Genomic DNA, 15,662 nt, shown 5'->3' with positions numbered 1-15,662 from the left:
ATCTGCTAGACTAGCGTGGTGAGCTCCCTCCCTACTGCGCCATCTTGATTCAGCCACAAAAGGCGGGGCTGGCTTCCCGGGGAGGCGGGGCTGGGGCGGGGCTTGCCCTGGGGCGGGACTGGGTGGGGCTTGCTCGGGGGCGGGGCTTGTTCTGCGGGGCCGGGTCCGCGGGCCTCCCCCCTCCCAGCTTTCTGCTTTCGGCGGCAGGGAGGGGCGGCTAGGAAGAGATTACCGTGGCACCCCACTGCTCTAAGAGTTTGGGGGCCTCCTTTATGAAGAAATTGCAGGTCTGAAGGTACGCTATTTGAAAACATCTTTTTTATTTTTAATTTATGTATGGGGGAGGGAGGCGGCAATGTGGCTTAGTGGGCTAAGCTGCCCCCTGCAGCGCCGGCATCCCAAATGGGCGCTGGTTGAGACCCGGCTGGGCTGGCCTTCTTCCCATCCAGCTCCCGGCTGTGGCCTGGGAAAGCAGTGCAAGATGGCCTGAGTGCTTGGGCCCCTGCATCCACGTGGAAGAAGCTCCTGGCTGCTGGCTTTGGATCAGCACAGCTCCGGCTGCTGTGGCCATCTGGGGAGTGAACCAACAGATGGAAGACCTCTCTCTCTCTCTCTCTCTCTCTCTCTGCCTCTCTGAAACTCTGCTTTTCAAATAAATAAATAAATTTTAAAAAAGAAAAACCATGCATGGATTTCATTTTTTTTGCATCAAAATAAAACTTACATTTTCCCTCCATCTTCCATGAACGTAAAAATAAGAAATTCTATTTATTTGAGAGGCAGGGAGGGCCGGACAACAGAGCGAGCTCTGGTCTGCGGGTTCACTGCGGCTGGGCCGGGCTGAAACAGCCAGAAGTCACTGAGAAGACGGTTAAGCCCTGGGGGCGTGGGCTGGTGGAACATTCCTTTTTTTTTTTTTTTTTCCATTTCTTCCCCAGGTTCAGCCCACATTCTAGGGTGGGAATGGCAGGGTGTGAGCGCCTGGGGGCTGTGGTCAGGGCGTGTCCCCGGGATTACCGAGGGGAGATGGTTGGGGTGGGGGGAGTTAGCTGGCCGCGCCTCTACTGGGGGAAAAGTGGGCGACAGGGGCCTGGGCTCCAGACCGCGGCGGAGCAGTGCCCCCGCCAGCCTGCCGGGCCGCAGGAGGAGGTCTTTGTGCACGGCCAGGCCCGATGGCTTCGCCTTCAGCTCCCCAGTGCAAGGCTGCCTTCCGCCGGCTCGCGGGTCCCCCCTGCACACGTTCTATTTATAAATCTCTAAGGTTAGCGGTCACTTGCAGGAAGCTCTTTGATCTACATTCAACGGACTCCAGTTTCAAGCCCTCCACTTAATTCCCCGAGGGTTCTGCTTTTACTGACTTAAACTCTTTGATTTTCTTTTCTCTTTTTAAAGGGCTGTTTATTTGAAAGGCAGAGCGACACAGAGAGATCTCACATCTGCTGGTTCACCCCCCAGATGGGGGCAATGGCCGAGTCCTGGAACCCCACCCAGGTCGCCTACGTGGTCCCTGGGGTGTTGGGGGGGGGTATAACCAGCTGGAGGAGGGGGCGGCAGGGCCTGGGGCTGCTGGGCTTGTGCAAGCCTCAGAGGCCTGGGGCGCAGGAGGAGGGGACACCCGGGGCCAGACCCAGCTGGAGGGGGCAGGGCTGCCCAGGCCACTTGAACAGGCTCAGCCAGGGGCACAGGGAGCCATTCTCTGAGCCAGCGCCTCTGACGTCAACGTGGTTTTTATTTCCTTTTAGGTTAAAAATTATTTTGCTAAAAAAAAATTGGGAGATGTGTTTTGAATCAGCTTTGGACGATGGGTTTAGAGTTTCTGGCTCCTGGCTTTGGCTGGGCTATTGTGGTCATTTGGGGAGTAAACCAGAAGATGAAAGATTCTCTCTGTAACTCCAGCTTTCAAATAAATAAATACATCTTTTTTACATTTCTTATTTTTTTAAGATTTATTTATTTATTTGAAATTCAGAGTTACACAGAGAGAGAAGAGGCAGAGAGAGAGAGGTCTTCCATCCGCTGGTTCACCCCCAATTGGCTACAACGGCTGGAGCTGCGCAGATCAGAAGCCAAGAACCAGGAGCTTCTTCCAGGTCTCCCATGTGGGCACGGGGCCCAAGGACCTGAGCCATCTTCTACTGCTTTCCCAGGCCACAGCAGAGAGCTGGATTGGAAGTGGAGCAGCCAGGTCTTGAACCGGCACCCATACGGGATGCTGGTGCTTTAGGCTAGGGCGTTAACCCACTGTGCCACAGTGCCAGCCCCATAAATACACCTTTGTGTGTGTTTGTCTGTCTGAAGATTTATTTATTTGGAAGCCAAAGCTACAGTGAGAGAGGGAGAGACAGAGAGGAGAGAGATCTTCCATCTACTGGTTCACTCCCAAAATGGCCACAATGGCCAGAGCTGGGCCAGGCCCAAGCCAGGAGCCAGGAGCTTCTTCCTGGTCTCCCACGTGGGTGCAGGGGCCCAAGCACTTGGGTCATTTCCTGCTGCTTTCCCTGGAACATTAGCAGGGAGCTGGATCAGAAGTGCAGCAGCCAGATCTCAATCAGCATCCACAGCGGATGCTGGTGTCGTAGGCAGAGGCTTAACCCACTACGCCACGGCGCCGCGCCCTGCGTGGCTGAATCCGAGATGTCAAGTCAGGGCTGGTGTTGCGGCACAGTGGGTTAAGCCACCGCTTGCAAGACTGGCATCACCTATGGGCTCCACTTCTGATCTAGCCCCCTGGGCCATCCTGGGCCATCCCGGCGCCTGTATGGGATGCTGGCACTGCCGGCGGCAGCTTAACCCGCTGTGCTACGGCACCAGCTCCATAAATACATCTTCTTTAAAAAGAAAAAGGCCTGCAGTCTTCAGACGAACTGCTAGCGAGAGGACGCCCCGCCTGCTGTCACAGAGCCTTGTGACTTTCCGTCTTTCCGTCTTAATTTTTGAGTCCTCTTTCCTGGCGCTGGTGAGGAACCTGTGATCCACTTTGGTGCCTGGGTTTAACGTTAGGTTCTGTCCCGAGCTCCAGCCTCCTTCCTGCCAGCGTGTACCCTCGCAGGCAGCAGGCAGCCCATGCTACCCCTGTGGGACTCCTCACCGAGTGCCTGGCTCCCGGGCGTTTGCGGCATAAACCAGCAGGTAGAACTCCTGCTCTCTGCCTCCCAAATAAAGAGTAATAAGTTTAAAAAACCTATATATGGGGTCGGCGCCGCGGCTCACTAGGCTAATCCTCCGCCTTGCGGTATCGGTACACCGGGTTCTAGTCCCGGTCTGGGCACCGATCCTGTCCCGGTTGCCCCTCTTCCAGGCCAGCTCTCTGCTGTGGCCAGGGAGGGCAGTGGAGGATGGCTCAAGTCCTTGGGCCCTGCACCCTCATTGGAGACCAGGAGAAGCACCTGGCTCCTGCCATCAGATCAGCGCAGTGCGCCGGCCGCAGCGCGCCTACCGCGGCGGCCATTGGAGGGTGAACCAACGGCAAAAGGAAGACCTTTCTCTCTGTCTCTCTCTCTCACTGTCCACTCTGCCTGTCAAAAAAAAAAAAAAAAAAAAAAACAAACCTGTATATGAGCTTAATGAAAAACATATTCTGGTAATCCATGGAAAATGCATATTATGAAAAAAACTCAGCATAGATTTCAAGATCTATTTTTTTTCAAGATCTATTTTTTAAGATGAACCCATACATTTAATTACATTTTTTGTGAACTTTTGGAAGTATTCTATATATGTATTTTAAAGGCTTATTTATTTCTTTGAAAGTCAGAGTGACACAGAGAGAGGAGAGGCAGAGAGAGAGAGAGAGAGGTCTTCCATCCACTGGTTCACAATCCAGCTGGCCGCAACGGCTGGAGCTGTGCCAATCCGAAGCCAGGAGCCAGGAGCCTCTTCCGGGTCTCCCACGTGGGCACAGGGGCCCAAGGACTTAGGCCATTCTCCACCATTCTCCTGGGCCACAGCAGAGAGAGCTAGATTGGAAGTGGAGCAGCCCGGACTCAAACTGGCACCCATTTGGGATGCTGGTGCTACAGGCCAGGGTGTTAGCCTGCTGTGCCACAGCGCCGGCCCCCAGAAGTATCATATATATATGTATATATATATATATATATATTTTTTTTTTTTGACAGAGTGGACAGTGAGAGAGAGAGACAGAGAGAAAGGTCTTCCTTTGCCGTTGGTTCACCCTCCAATGGCCACTGTGGCCGGCACGCTGCAGCCGGTGCACCGTGCTGATCCAAAGCCAGGAGCCAAGTGCTTCCTCCTGGTCTCCCATGGGGTACAGGGCCCAAGCACTTGGGCCATCCTCCACTGCACTCCCAGGCCACAGCAGAGAGCTGACCTGGAAGAGGGGCAACCGGGACAGAATCCGGTGGCCCGACCGGGACTAGAACCCGGTGTGCCGGCGCCGCAGGCTTCACTCTCCAAATGGCTGCAAGGGCTTGAGCTGCACCAATCCAAAGCCAGGAGCCAGGAGCTTCTTTCAGGTCTCCCACGTGGGTGTAGGGGCCCAAGCACTTGGACCATTCTCTGCTGCTTTCCCAGGCCATAACAGAGAGCTGGATCGGAAGTGGAGTAGCCAGGACTTGAACCGGTGCCCATATGGGGTGCCTGTGTCGCAGGTGGCAGCCTCACATCACATGCTACACCACAGCAGTAGCCCCGAAGTTTCCTGTTTTCAACTTGCGATGGGCCTGTCGGGGACGTCACCCGCCATGGTCAGAAAGCGCCCGCACGGGATGCTGTGGGCAGAGGCTCCACCCCTGCAAGGCAGGGTCCCGAGAGGTGGCCGGCTACACTCACCTTGCCTTGCCTCACCTTGGGGCACCGGAGCACCTCACTGCCCAGCAACAGGGAGGCTGGGGACGTCCCAGACCCCTGCTCCTGCCCACCATGGCTCCATGCTGCCCTCACCCCAGTAACTGGAGCGCAGTGTCACCTCGGCACTGTACCCAGACCCTGTCCTCAGTGCTCCTGACACCGACAGCAGTCTTTCTCTGCTCAGTGGTCTCCGCAGGCCTTGGCAAACACTGCTGCAGCGGCTCCGTTCCTTGTACTGGGAGGAGCTGGTATCCTGCAGGGCGCTCTCCCCTCAACCCAGAACACTCAGAGTCGCGTAGTAACCAAGGCAGTAGCGCTGCTCTTCTGTTTAAAAGCCCCTGCCTGTGATGCTGATGTCCCATATTAGTGCTGGGTCCAGGCCACTCTGCTTCTGATCCAGCTCCCTGCTAACGAGCCTGGGAGAGCAGTGGGAGATGGCCCAAACCCTGGGGCCCCTGCCGCTCATGTGGGAGACCTGGATGAAGTTCCTGGCTCCTGGCTTCAGCCTGGCCCAGCCCCGGCTATTGTGGCCATCTGGGGAGTGAAGATCTCTCCCACTCTCTGTTGCCCTTTTAATAAAATTATTTGAAAGTCAGAGTTACAAAAGAGAGGCAGAGACAGACAGAGAGATGTCTTCCATCTGCTGGTTCACTAAATGGCCACAACAGCTGGAGCTGGGCCAGGCCAAAGCCAGGAGCCAGGAGCTCCGTCCAGTTCTCCCTTGTGGGTGCAAGGGCCCGGGACCTGGGGCCATCTTCTGCTGCTTTGCCAAGCACATTAGCACGGATCGGAAGTGCAGCAGCTGGGACTTGAACTGGCACCCATATGGGATGCTGGCACTACAGGCAGTGGCTTAACCCGCTATGCCACAGCACCGGCCCCTATAAATAAATCCTAAAAAAAAATAAAAAGATCTGAAGCAATTTTGGCAAAATAATAACTTTATTACATACAAGTAGCAGAGACATGCTGCTGATATATTACTCTCATTGCTTACAAGTCGAAATGGAAAATACAATACTTGTAAATGCCACACCATCACAGAGGTCCTGCAGCGTCCGTGCAGGGCTGGGGGCCGCCTTGGCTCCACTGCTTGACCCGGTCCCAGCCCTGTGGCCCGGAAGCTCACCCCCTCGGTGGCTGGGATCTTGCCCGAGTTCAGAGATGGGCACAGGGCTTCCCTGTAGGAACCAAGGGAGTTCCTGCACCCGAAACAGGAGGCGAGAAGAGGCCAATGGAACAGAGGGGTTGACGGGGCTGGGGCTGAACCAGAGGGGGCTTCTGGGGGAGGGTCTCGCCAGGACCAGCGGCCCCTGCATACTGTGGGGTCCCCCCAAAGCAGCAGCAGTAGTTAGACCTGACAGAAGAAGTTTCCAGTAGTTTTTGATACCAGCAGAGAGGCTGTGGCAGGACCCTTGCCAGGAAGGTGCGAGCGCTTGGGTGGGTGTGGGGTCCTGGTCGGCTGTGTCAGGCTGGCTTGGAAGCAGGGTGGCCGCTCACGGGGTGGGCCGGACTCTCACGATCACGCTAGAGTTGGTCACGCGAGCTCCGTAGTGGCCGGCCCAGAACTGTGTGTCCTGGCCCCAGTGCTCGAAGGACACAAAGCGGACGCCAGGCTGGAAGCTGGAGAACACGTGGCTGACCTGGGGGCAGAAGAGGCCTTGTAGAGCCCAGGCTGGGCGCGGGCTCGTTAGGACGTCGGGGCCACTGGGTTGGGCACCTGGCTCCAGCTTCCTGCTAACGTTGACCCTGGGAGGCAGCAGGGATGGCTCAAGTCCTCGGGTCCCGGCCACCCACCAGGACTGAGTTCCCGGCTCCGGCAGGTGTTTGGGGGAATGGACCAGCGGGTGGGAGAGTTCTCTCTTCCTCTGTTTTGCTGCCTCTCAAATCAACAGGACTGGTTTTGAAGCTTGAGGTTGGGGCCACTGGCAGGTGGAATTTTCCAAAGATGGCAGCTACGTCATTGCCCACTCTGCCTGTTCTTCTAGAACCGTGCCACTCCCTCACCAGGAGGAGGTCTCTGCGTCCCCTCCCTTTGGATCTGAGCGCATTGGCTGGTCACCAAGAATGTGGCAGAAGTGGTGCCGGGTGACTTCAGCCAAGTGACTTCCAAGACCAGGTCAGGAAAGGAAAAGCAGGGGCCAGCGCTGTGGGCGCAGTGGCTGAGCCTCTGCCTGCGGTCCCAGCAGTCCATATGGGCGCCGGTTCGTTCCCATCCCGCTCTCTGCTTATGGCCTGGGAGAGCAGTGGAGGATAACCCAAGTACTTGGGCCCCTGCACCTGTGTGGGAGACCCGGAGGGAGTGCCTGGCTTCGGATCCAGCTCCAGCTGTTGTGGCCATTTGGGGAGTGAACCAAGGGATGGAAGACCTCTCTCTGTTTCTCCCTCTCTGTCTGTAACTCTGACTCTCAAATAAAGAAATAAAATCTTTATATTAAAAAAAAAAAAAAGCAAAACAGCTGCTGTTACTCTGCCCTGCCCCTGCCCCCTGGAGCCCACCACTGCCTTGAGGACGCTCTGAGCCCAATTACCCCTACTTGGGCGGTGATCACCCGTACCCGCCGCCCTGTGCCCAGCTCCAGCTGCCCATAGCTGATAGCCACTGTGTGACCCTGAGAGCGGCCACTGCGTGCAGGTGAGCCTGGCACCAGAACGACCCCACTGAGAGCTTCTCCCATCACCGACTCGGAAGCCCCAAGTGGTGCTAAAATGACTGTGGCCACTCAGTGTGGGGGGGATGGGTTATGTGGTAATAAAGGGTCTCGGGCCCCGCCTCCCTCGCCCCTACCCCGTCAGGGACTCACATGAAAGTAAACATTGTTGTTCCACTGCTGGACAGGGGCCGGCGCGGCCGAGAACTTGTCGAGGACGGCCTGGCTGGCGTCTAGAAGCTGCACATGGAGCTGATACTTGCAGCCGCTGTCATGCCGGGCTCCCCACCTGCGGGGGCAGGGAGGCCTTGGCGGAGGGGCTGCCACCCACCTCTGCGTAGCTCCTCCTGCACGCAAGCCACTTCCTCTAAGGGCTCTTCTAGCCAGCTAGTGTTGTGGCGCACGGGGTTATGCATCCCACGTCAGAGCATAGGTTCCAGCCAGCACCGCGGCTCACTAGGCTAATCCTCCACCTTGTGGCGCCGGCACACCGGGTTCTGTCCTGGTTGCCCCTCTTCCAGGCCAGCTCTCTGCTATGGCCTGGGAGTGCAGTAGAGGATGGCCCAAGTCCTTGGGCCCTGCACCCCATGGGAGACCAGGAGAAGCACCTGGCTCCTGCCTTCGGATCAGTGCAGTGCGCCGGCCGCAGTGCGCCTACCGCGGCGGCCATTGGAGGGTGAACCAACGGCAAAAAGGAAGACCTTTCTCTCTGTCTCTCTCTCTCACTATCCACTCTGCCTGTCAAAAAAAAAAAAAAAAAAAAAAGCATAGGTTCCAGTCCCGGCTGCTCCACTTCCCACCCAGCCCACTGCTAATGCACCTGGGAACACAGTGGAAGATGGCCCAAGTGCTTGGGCCCCTGCACCCATGTGGGAGACCTGGATGGAGGCTTCAGCCTGGCCCAGGCCTGGCTGCTGCAGCTGTTTGGAGAAAGGACTCTTTTTCTCTCTGTTGCTCTGCCTTTCAAATATACTTTTTTTTTTTTTTTAAAGATTTATTTATTTATTTGAAAGGCAGAGTTACAGAGAGGAAGAGGCAGAGACAGAGAGGTCTTGCACCCACTGGTTTACTCCCCAGATGGCCACATTAGCTGGAGCTGCACCAATCTGAAGCCCGGAGCCAGGAGCTTCCTCCAGGTCTCCCATGCAGGTGCAGGGGCCCAAGGACTTGGACCATCTTCTACTGCTTTCCCAGGCCACAGCAGAGAGCTGGATGGGAAGTGGAGCAGCCGGGACTTGAACCAGCGCCCATATGTGATGCTGGCGCTGCAGGGGGCAGCTTTACCTGCTACACCACAGCATCGGCCCCTCAAATACACTTCTTAAAAAACTCTTTCAAGAAGGAAGAAATGGGTCTTTGGAGAGCTGCTCTGAACCCCTGGAACATGCGTCCTGACCCAGTGACTCAGCCTGATGGGGACCTTGGGTCACACCAGGTCCTCTACCGATGTGACCGGCCACACCATGTTGACAGCCTGAGGGTGTGAGCTGGCCACTGCCGAAGGGGCAAGAACACCACTTAAGGTGGGGGTGGGACTTTGCGTCAGGCTGAGATTACCACTGGGCCCTCAGTCCAGCTCCTCTGATGGGCAGCATGCTACGCATCCCATCACACATCAAAGCCAGGACCCAGGACGGGAACGCGTCCCCAGGTCTGCCGGGGCTTGTTCCTGGGTGCTGCTCAGCCAAGGTCAACCTGCCTCTTTGCCTGTAATAACCCACACTCGTGAGCCCCACTGGGGAGCTCTGGGATGTGGGGGTGGTGTGGAGTCCCCCAGCCTTGAAGCTGCCGAGAGCAGGGAGGGTGTTCTCGGGTTAGATCTGGACTGCTCGTGATACCGGCCCGAGCCAGGCTCCCACTCCAGGACCCTCGATCCCGCTGGGGGGAGGATGGGGCCCGGGCGGCAGCCGCTTCGCAAGCTGTTCGGTAAAACTGGGGACCCGGTGATTACCCCGTGATGACATATGCTAGACAGCTGAGGAGTAACGGGGGCCTGAAACTTAACTCCTTGGAACGTCTCCACGCACCCCGGTGTCCAGAGCATCTCTACAGGGTCCCAGCTGTGACGTTGGCCGCCCCACGGGGCCCCACGCCAGCTCCCAGCCCTCGCTGTGGGAACCGAAAGGTCCGAGGGCTGGAATACACCTGCCCCGGGGTCAAGTCCAAAACGGGGCTCGCGCTCCTGGAGCTCTGCCTGCCTTCGACTACGACTGTTACAGCCGCATCCTGCACAGGGCGGGCGGGGGTCCCGGGGGCTCGCGCAAGGCCACTGAGACTGGGAACCTGCCGGGGGCTGGCTCTAGGATCCCCGCCTGGAGTCTGTCATTCACGGCCAAGGCCTCGGCGCGGAACCCCGCTGGCCGGGCGGCAGAGCTGCGGCCGGGCCCCTTCTCCCGGGGCTCCGGCTGCCTCCGGGGTTCGATGGAGCCAGCCACGGGGAGAGGACGCTCGGGCGGCGGCCAGGGCCACACTCACCAGTCAGAGACGCAGATCTCAATGCCGCCGCTATCCAGCAGCTCCGGCCACAGCCCCTCCTCCTCCAGGTCCAGGATCTGCTTCTTGGAGCACCACCTAGCGAGGCGGAGAAGCGGTAAGGACGGCAGGCGGGGCCGCCCCAGCAGCGGGGTCCCGGGGCCGGGGGCGCTCACCTGAAGGAAGTCACGAAGCAGGTCTGCGAAGGCGCCCCGGGCACCGCCCTCGTGTTCTCCTCCACCACCCAGCCGTCCCCACCGTGCTGCACCATCCAGTGCCGCAGGCCCTCTGCAAACAGAAGCCGCTCCAGCGCCCGCCCCGGGACCCCGCCCCCGCCCCGGGACCCCGCTCCCGGAGCCCACCTTGGCCGCAGGGGTTGCGGATGAGGTTGCGGCCGAGGGGTCTGAGCGCGCAGAAGCGGCCGAGGCGGCAGCACGGGGCGTCGCGGGCCGGGGGCGGGCAGCTGCGCGCGAGCCTCAGCAGGGCGCGGCCGGCGGCGCCGCGGTCGCGGGCCAGGATCAGCAGCCACAGAGCCGGGCCGTCCACCAGGGCGCGCCAGCCGCGGCACACGGGGCGGCAGCGCGCGAGCAGCGCGCGCGGGGGCACGTGGCTCAGCACCAGCAGCAGCAGCTCGGGCGGCAGCCGGCTGAGGTCCAGCGCCAGCTCGGGCTCCGGCTCCGGCGCGGGCGCGGGGACCTCGGCGACCCGGGCCTTGGAGGCCGAGGCGCCCATGGTCCCCGCCTCCGGGCCCGGCTGCGGGAGGGGCAGGGCCCGGCGTCAGCGCCCGGCAGCCTCCGCGCCGCGGCCCCGCCCCGCCCGCCGCACCCGCGCCCGCGGCCGTGACCGTGGCGGGACCGCCGGGCAGCCCCAGTGCCCTCGGCGCCCACCGGGGCCCCAGCCCCTTCCTCCCCTCGCCGCCCTCGGTGCCCACCGGGGCCCCAGCCCCTTCCTCCCCTCGCCGCCCTCGGTGCCCTCGGCGCCCACCGGGGCCCCAGCCCCTTCCTCCCCGCGCGGGCCCGGCCTGGGCGGCTCCACTGCCCTCGGCGCCCACCGGGGCCTCAGCCCTTCCTCCCCTCGCCCCTCGCGGGCCCGGCCTGGGCGGCCCCAGTGCCCTCGGTGCCCACCCGGGCCTCAGCCCCTTCCTCCCCTCGCGGGCCCGGCCTGGGCGGCTCCACTGCCCTCGGTGCCCACCCGGGCCTCAGCCCTTCTTCCCCTCGCCGCCCGCCTTCCCCGGTCGGTTGTCCCTGGCCGCCCCCCGGCCTCTCCGGACCCCACCTCCCTCCGGCCGCTCTCCGGGAGCGGGTGGGCACGGCGGGGGCCCCAGGTCGCGACCCGCGCCCACCGGCCCCTGGGCACGGTCCAGATTAGGCAGCGGCGCGGCCGGCGCGGCGCCCCCGGCGGACCTCCGCGCAGGGTCGGGGCGTCCATCCCCTCCGAGGCCGGGCGGGCTGGTCGCGGGGCCGGCGCCCGTCTGCGCCTACATTCGGCGTGGCTACCGGCCGGGCCGCGCCGCGCTGCGTGGGGAGCGGGGCAGGCCGGAGGGGGCGGGGGCCCTGCCCGCGGGAGGCGGCCCTGGGGCTTGAACCCGGGCGGGGCGTTCCCGAGGGTTGCCCAGAGACCTGAGCCTGGCTCAAGGCGCAGCTATTCCGGAATAGGCCTCCATTGTGTAACTGGGGCCTGACCGGGCCCTGGACCCTAAAGCTCTTGAAAGAAAAAACAAACTCCCCTTGTGATAAGCTCCCCTAGCAACAGCCAATCAGCAGATGGCAGGGAAATACCTACCGCTCCAGGTGTCTCTTCAGGCGGTTAAGGTGACTGATAACATCCTGCAGTTTGGCACCTATGCCCTGGCGGCTCGGACCCTATACGTTAGCCAATCAGTTTAAAAGACATCCACCCCAAAAGCCATCCACCCACCTTTACTAGGTCCATTCCCGCCGCGGGGTGCACTAATCAGTTTTAAGAGATGTTCTTTGAATTTCCCGCGGAATGAGGTGATTTGCTGAATGGTGCTATAATGTATAGAATGTCTCTGAAAACCCTGTAGAAACCCCATTGACTGAGAGTCGGGGCTCTCCATTCAGATCTGCTGTGCCAGTGAGAGTTGAGAGCCCAGGCCCGGACCTGCAATAAAACTCTGGTGTTTTACAGCGGTATCGGCTCCTTGGTGGTCTTCGGGACAATCAAACTGGGCGTAACATTGCATCCACTAAAATAGAGTATTAGAAAAACCAGTGACAGTCGCACATGAATTTTATTGAAAATGAGAAGCAAATGAGAGGCAAGGTAACCGATTGGCACCGGCTGCGGATCGGGACCGACACTCCTTACCAGAGTGCGGCCCCCAACAGCGAGTTAACAGCTTTTTATAGGATTCTGTCCACTAGGGCTCACAATTTCGAACCGGGCCCCTGGTATGCAGTGAACAATAATAATAAAAAAAAGAACATGGTTGTAAGATAACAGTTAACAACAACAAACCCAACAACAGATCCAAGATACGGTTGTAAGATAACAGTGGAGGACACATTTCGGTCAACCCAGTTCCTGGGAATTGGGGCCCACATAGTTTCACAAGACACACCCTCAGCCGTCAGCCAGCAAAGCTAATATGTACAGAAGCAAGGGATCTGCAATCAGCTTTTAGCCCACGCACCCCATTCTGCCTCCGCAGGAGCCCCTGGTTTTAGCCCCCAACATGGGCCTCTGGCCTGGGCTCCTGTGGAGATATTTTTGATATTGAAGTAGTATGACCAATTACATGATTGCTAATTTTTTTTAAAGGTTTAGGAGCCAGTGTTGTGGCACAGCAGGCCAAGCTGCTGCTCGGGATGCCAGCATCCCAGATCAGAGTGCCCTGTTTGAGTCCCGGCCTCTCTGCACTTCCGATCCAGCTTCCTGCCAACGCACCTGGGAGGCAGAGGAGGATGGTGCAAGTACTTGGATCCCTGTCACCCACATGGGAGGCCCTGAAGGGTTGCCTGGCTCTGGCTTTGTCCTGGCTCAGCCCTGGCTCTTGAGGCCATTTGGCAAGTGAATCAGCAGATAGAAGGTCTCTCCTCTCTCTCTTTCTCCCTGTCCCTTCCATTCTCTCTGTCACTCTGCCCTTCAAATAAAAATAGATTGATTGATTGATCGATTGATTTTTGGGAAAAGAGGGTTGAAAACATTTAAGGAGACCAAAGGGCAGACACAAAGTCCTCTCTCTTCCCAGTCTCCTGTTCTCCTCCCCAGAGGCACTCCCTGTTCGTTCCTGGAACTACATCCCATGTTGCACTGGGAGACATGCAGGCACATTTTAAAAAGTTCATGGAAAAATGCACATTATGAAGAAACTATGCAAGGATTTCATAAACTTTTTGCACCAAAACAAATAGCTTTAAAAAATCCATCCTGGTCTCCCACATGCGTGCACTTGGGTCATTTTCTGCTGCTTTCCCAGGATTATTAGCAGGGAGCTGGATCGGCAGTGCAGCAGCCAGGTCTCAAATGGGCGCCCATATGGGATGCTGGCGTCACAGGTGGAGCTTTAGTCTGCTACATGAAGGCTTAACCTGCAACGCGACAGCGCCGGCCCCTGAGCAGCTGAAGCCGAGACGTCAAGTCAGGGCTGGTGTTGTGGCACAGTGGGTTAAGCCACCACTTGCAATACTGGCATCACCTATGGGCTCCACTTCTGATCCGGCACCTGGGAAAGCATCAGATGATGTCCACGTGCTTGGGCTTCTGCTACCCATGTGGGAGACCCAAATGAAGCTCCTGGCTTCAACCTGGCCCAGGCTCAGCCATCGCAGTCATCTGGGGAGTGAGGAGCAGAGGGAAGATCTGTCTCTCCCTCTCTCTAACTCTGCCTTTCAAATAAATTAATCTTAAAAAAAAACCCAGTGTTTGCATATTAATGTACACATTCTTTTCATTATAAGCAGCTCTCCTTTTCTTTCACCTTTAAACTCTGGGTAGGGACGTGTTTACTATTTTAAGAATTGTCTGGGGGCCGGTGCTGTGCAACCGCCTGTGCCACTGCCTGCAGTGCCTGAATCCTATACGGGCACTGGTTTCAATCCCAGCTGCTCCACTTCCGATCCAGCTCTGCTATGGCCTGGGAAAGTAGCAGAAGATGGCTCAAGTCCTTGGGCCCTTTCACCCACACGGAAGACCCAGAAGAAGCTCCTGGCTCCTGGCTCCTGATCAGTGCAGCTCTGGCTGTTATAGCCATCTGGGGAGTGAACCAGTGGATGAAGACCTCTCTCTCTCTCTGCCTCTCTGTAACTCTGCCTATCAAATAAATAAATATTTTTTTAAAAATCAAAAAAAGAGATGCTACTATATTAAACAATGTGTAGAAAGGATAATGAATGGAATGAAATTGGTTGAGGAATATTAATATATTTAACATATATTAATATTATAATTAATAATCATAATCTGTGGGAGCCTCACTCTCCATAGTAATTCTGACTGAAGGATGCCAGGTCCCTGTTGGCCAGTTAGAAGTGGTGAGCATGGCTGCGGGTCTTAAGTCTCGGGTCAGGCTGGAAATCCCCTGGAGCTGAGTCTTTTTAATCTCAATCTCTCTCTCTCTCTCTCTCTCTCTCTCGTCGGCCCTTCGCGAAGGACAGGAAAGGCCCTGAGATGGCGGAGGGATTGTGGTTGGGCACGCCCTGGAGTTTTCTGAAAACCTCTTGGCAGGACCCAGGTGCCAGCAAACACATGTGGGCGCCGGGCTGGGATGTGCACTTTGTGCTGGGAGTGGTGCTCCAGTGACCGGCCGCGGTATGGGGCGAGGCCCTGGGGCTGGGCTCCACGCCCCAGCGAGTCCTCTCTACCTCAGAACCTGACAAGATCTCCGTCTCTGTACCTCTAAATTCTCTCCTTACCTCGCCAGATCGCCTCAGTTCTTACAGACCCCAAGTCCCGGTCCCATTAGCTGGTGTTTCCTAGACACCTGGTTAGTTCTGGGTCAGAGGCTGGGTCTCGCTTCCGCAGACGGGGACGGCTGTTCCCTCCAGACGCCCAGCAGGTGCAGCTCCCCGCGTGGCCTGAACTTGGGCCAGGCCCCAGCATGGCTCTGGCATCCTCTGTCAGGCCCTTCCTACGCAGTACCTCAGGGAAGCTGACTGGGGAGAATCTTTATTCCCCCCCCCCCCCACCAGGCTTCTTTATTGCTTTACCTGCCTGGTCACTAACCTAAGCGGTAGCCAGGACTGCTGCTCGCTCTGCAGACTCCGGCTCAGAACCGTGGCTACGGCCTGTGCGTCAAGGCTCGCTGTCGAAAGCAGGCCCGTGAGCTGGGACTCCAGGTTAAGAGGCGCAGAACAACCGTTTCTCTTCATGGAGGGCAGCAAGGCGAGGGTAGATACTGGCCAGGTAGAGGCTCAGTTCCAGCACGCCATCACGCCACCGGTCAAGGGAACTGACCGCTCCCCGCGCGAGCTGTGCTGACAGATACACGCCCCAGGTTATGGGCGTGGCTGACACGTCTCATCCCACCTGCACCTCCCTCCTTTCGGGGCGGGCTCCAGTGCAAGTCCACACGGCAGAGGCAGCGAGGGTTCTGGGAGACGGCTCAGACTCAGCACATGGAAGAGCTGAGGGGAGCTCCCGTTTCGGGTAGGAAGCAAACCATGTGCAGAGGCATTCCCTTGGCTGATCCTTAGACAGTGAGACCCCTCTGACATCCCAGGAGCTTAAAGAAAAAAATGCCTAGTCTTTTTCTGCACCAGTGCCTGGCCT

The 15,662-nt window shown here is 58.2% G+C and overlaps 1 protein-coding gene across 1 annotated transcript; it reads right to left on the bottom strand.

Annotated features, from left to right (window-relative positions):
- Window positions 1-5,738: 5,738 nt before the first annotated feature.
- FBXO27 (F-box protein 27) lies at window positions 5,739-10,664 on the bottom strand. The gene is made up of 5 exons (XM_062176355.1): window positions 10,292-10,664; window positions 10,106-10,217; window positions 9,933-10,028; window positions 7,611-7,746; window positions 5,739-6,449 (listed from the first exon to the last, which is right to left on the bottom strand). Exons 1-5 carry the CDS (start codon window positions 10,659-10,661, stop codon window positions 6,303-6,305), a joined length of 861 nt encoding a protein of 286 aa, XP_062032339.1. The 5' UTR covers window positions 10,662-10,664; the 3' UTR covers window positions 5,739-6,302.
- Window positions 10,665-15,662: the final 4,998 nt, after the last annotated feature.

The sequence above is a fragment of the Lepus europaeus genome, chromosome 19 (assembly GCF_033115175.1).
Source record: "Lepus europaeus isolate LE1 chromosome 19, mLepTim1.pri, whole genome shotgun sequence".
Classification (NCBI taxonomy): domain Eukaryota; kingdom Metazoa; phylum Chordata; class Mammalia; order Lagomorpha; family Leporidae; genus Lepus; species Lepus europaeus.
The sequence above is the reverse complement of the archived record's forward strand: the minus strand, read 5'-3'. Positions and strand labels throughout refer to the sequence as shown.

Excerpts from the sequence above, each read along its gene's own strand:
- FBXO27 (XM_062176355.1), bottom strand. The coding sequence starts at position 10,661 with ATGGGCGCCTCGGCCTCCAAGGCCCGGGTCGCCGAGGTCCCCGCGCCC. Across the intron at positions 7,747-9,932 it reads GAGATCTGCGTCTCTGACTG|GTGGGGAGCCCGGCATGACA; the intron begins GTGAGTGTGGCC and ends CTGCCCCCGCAG. Across the intron at positions 6,450-7,610 it reads ACAACAATGTTTACTTTCAT|GTCAGCCACGTGTTCTCCAG; the intron begins GTGAGTCCCTGA and ends TTCTGCCCCCAG.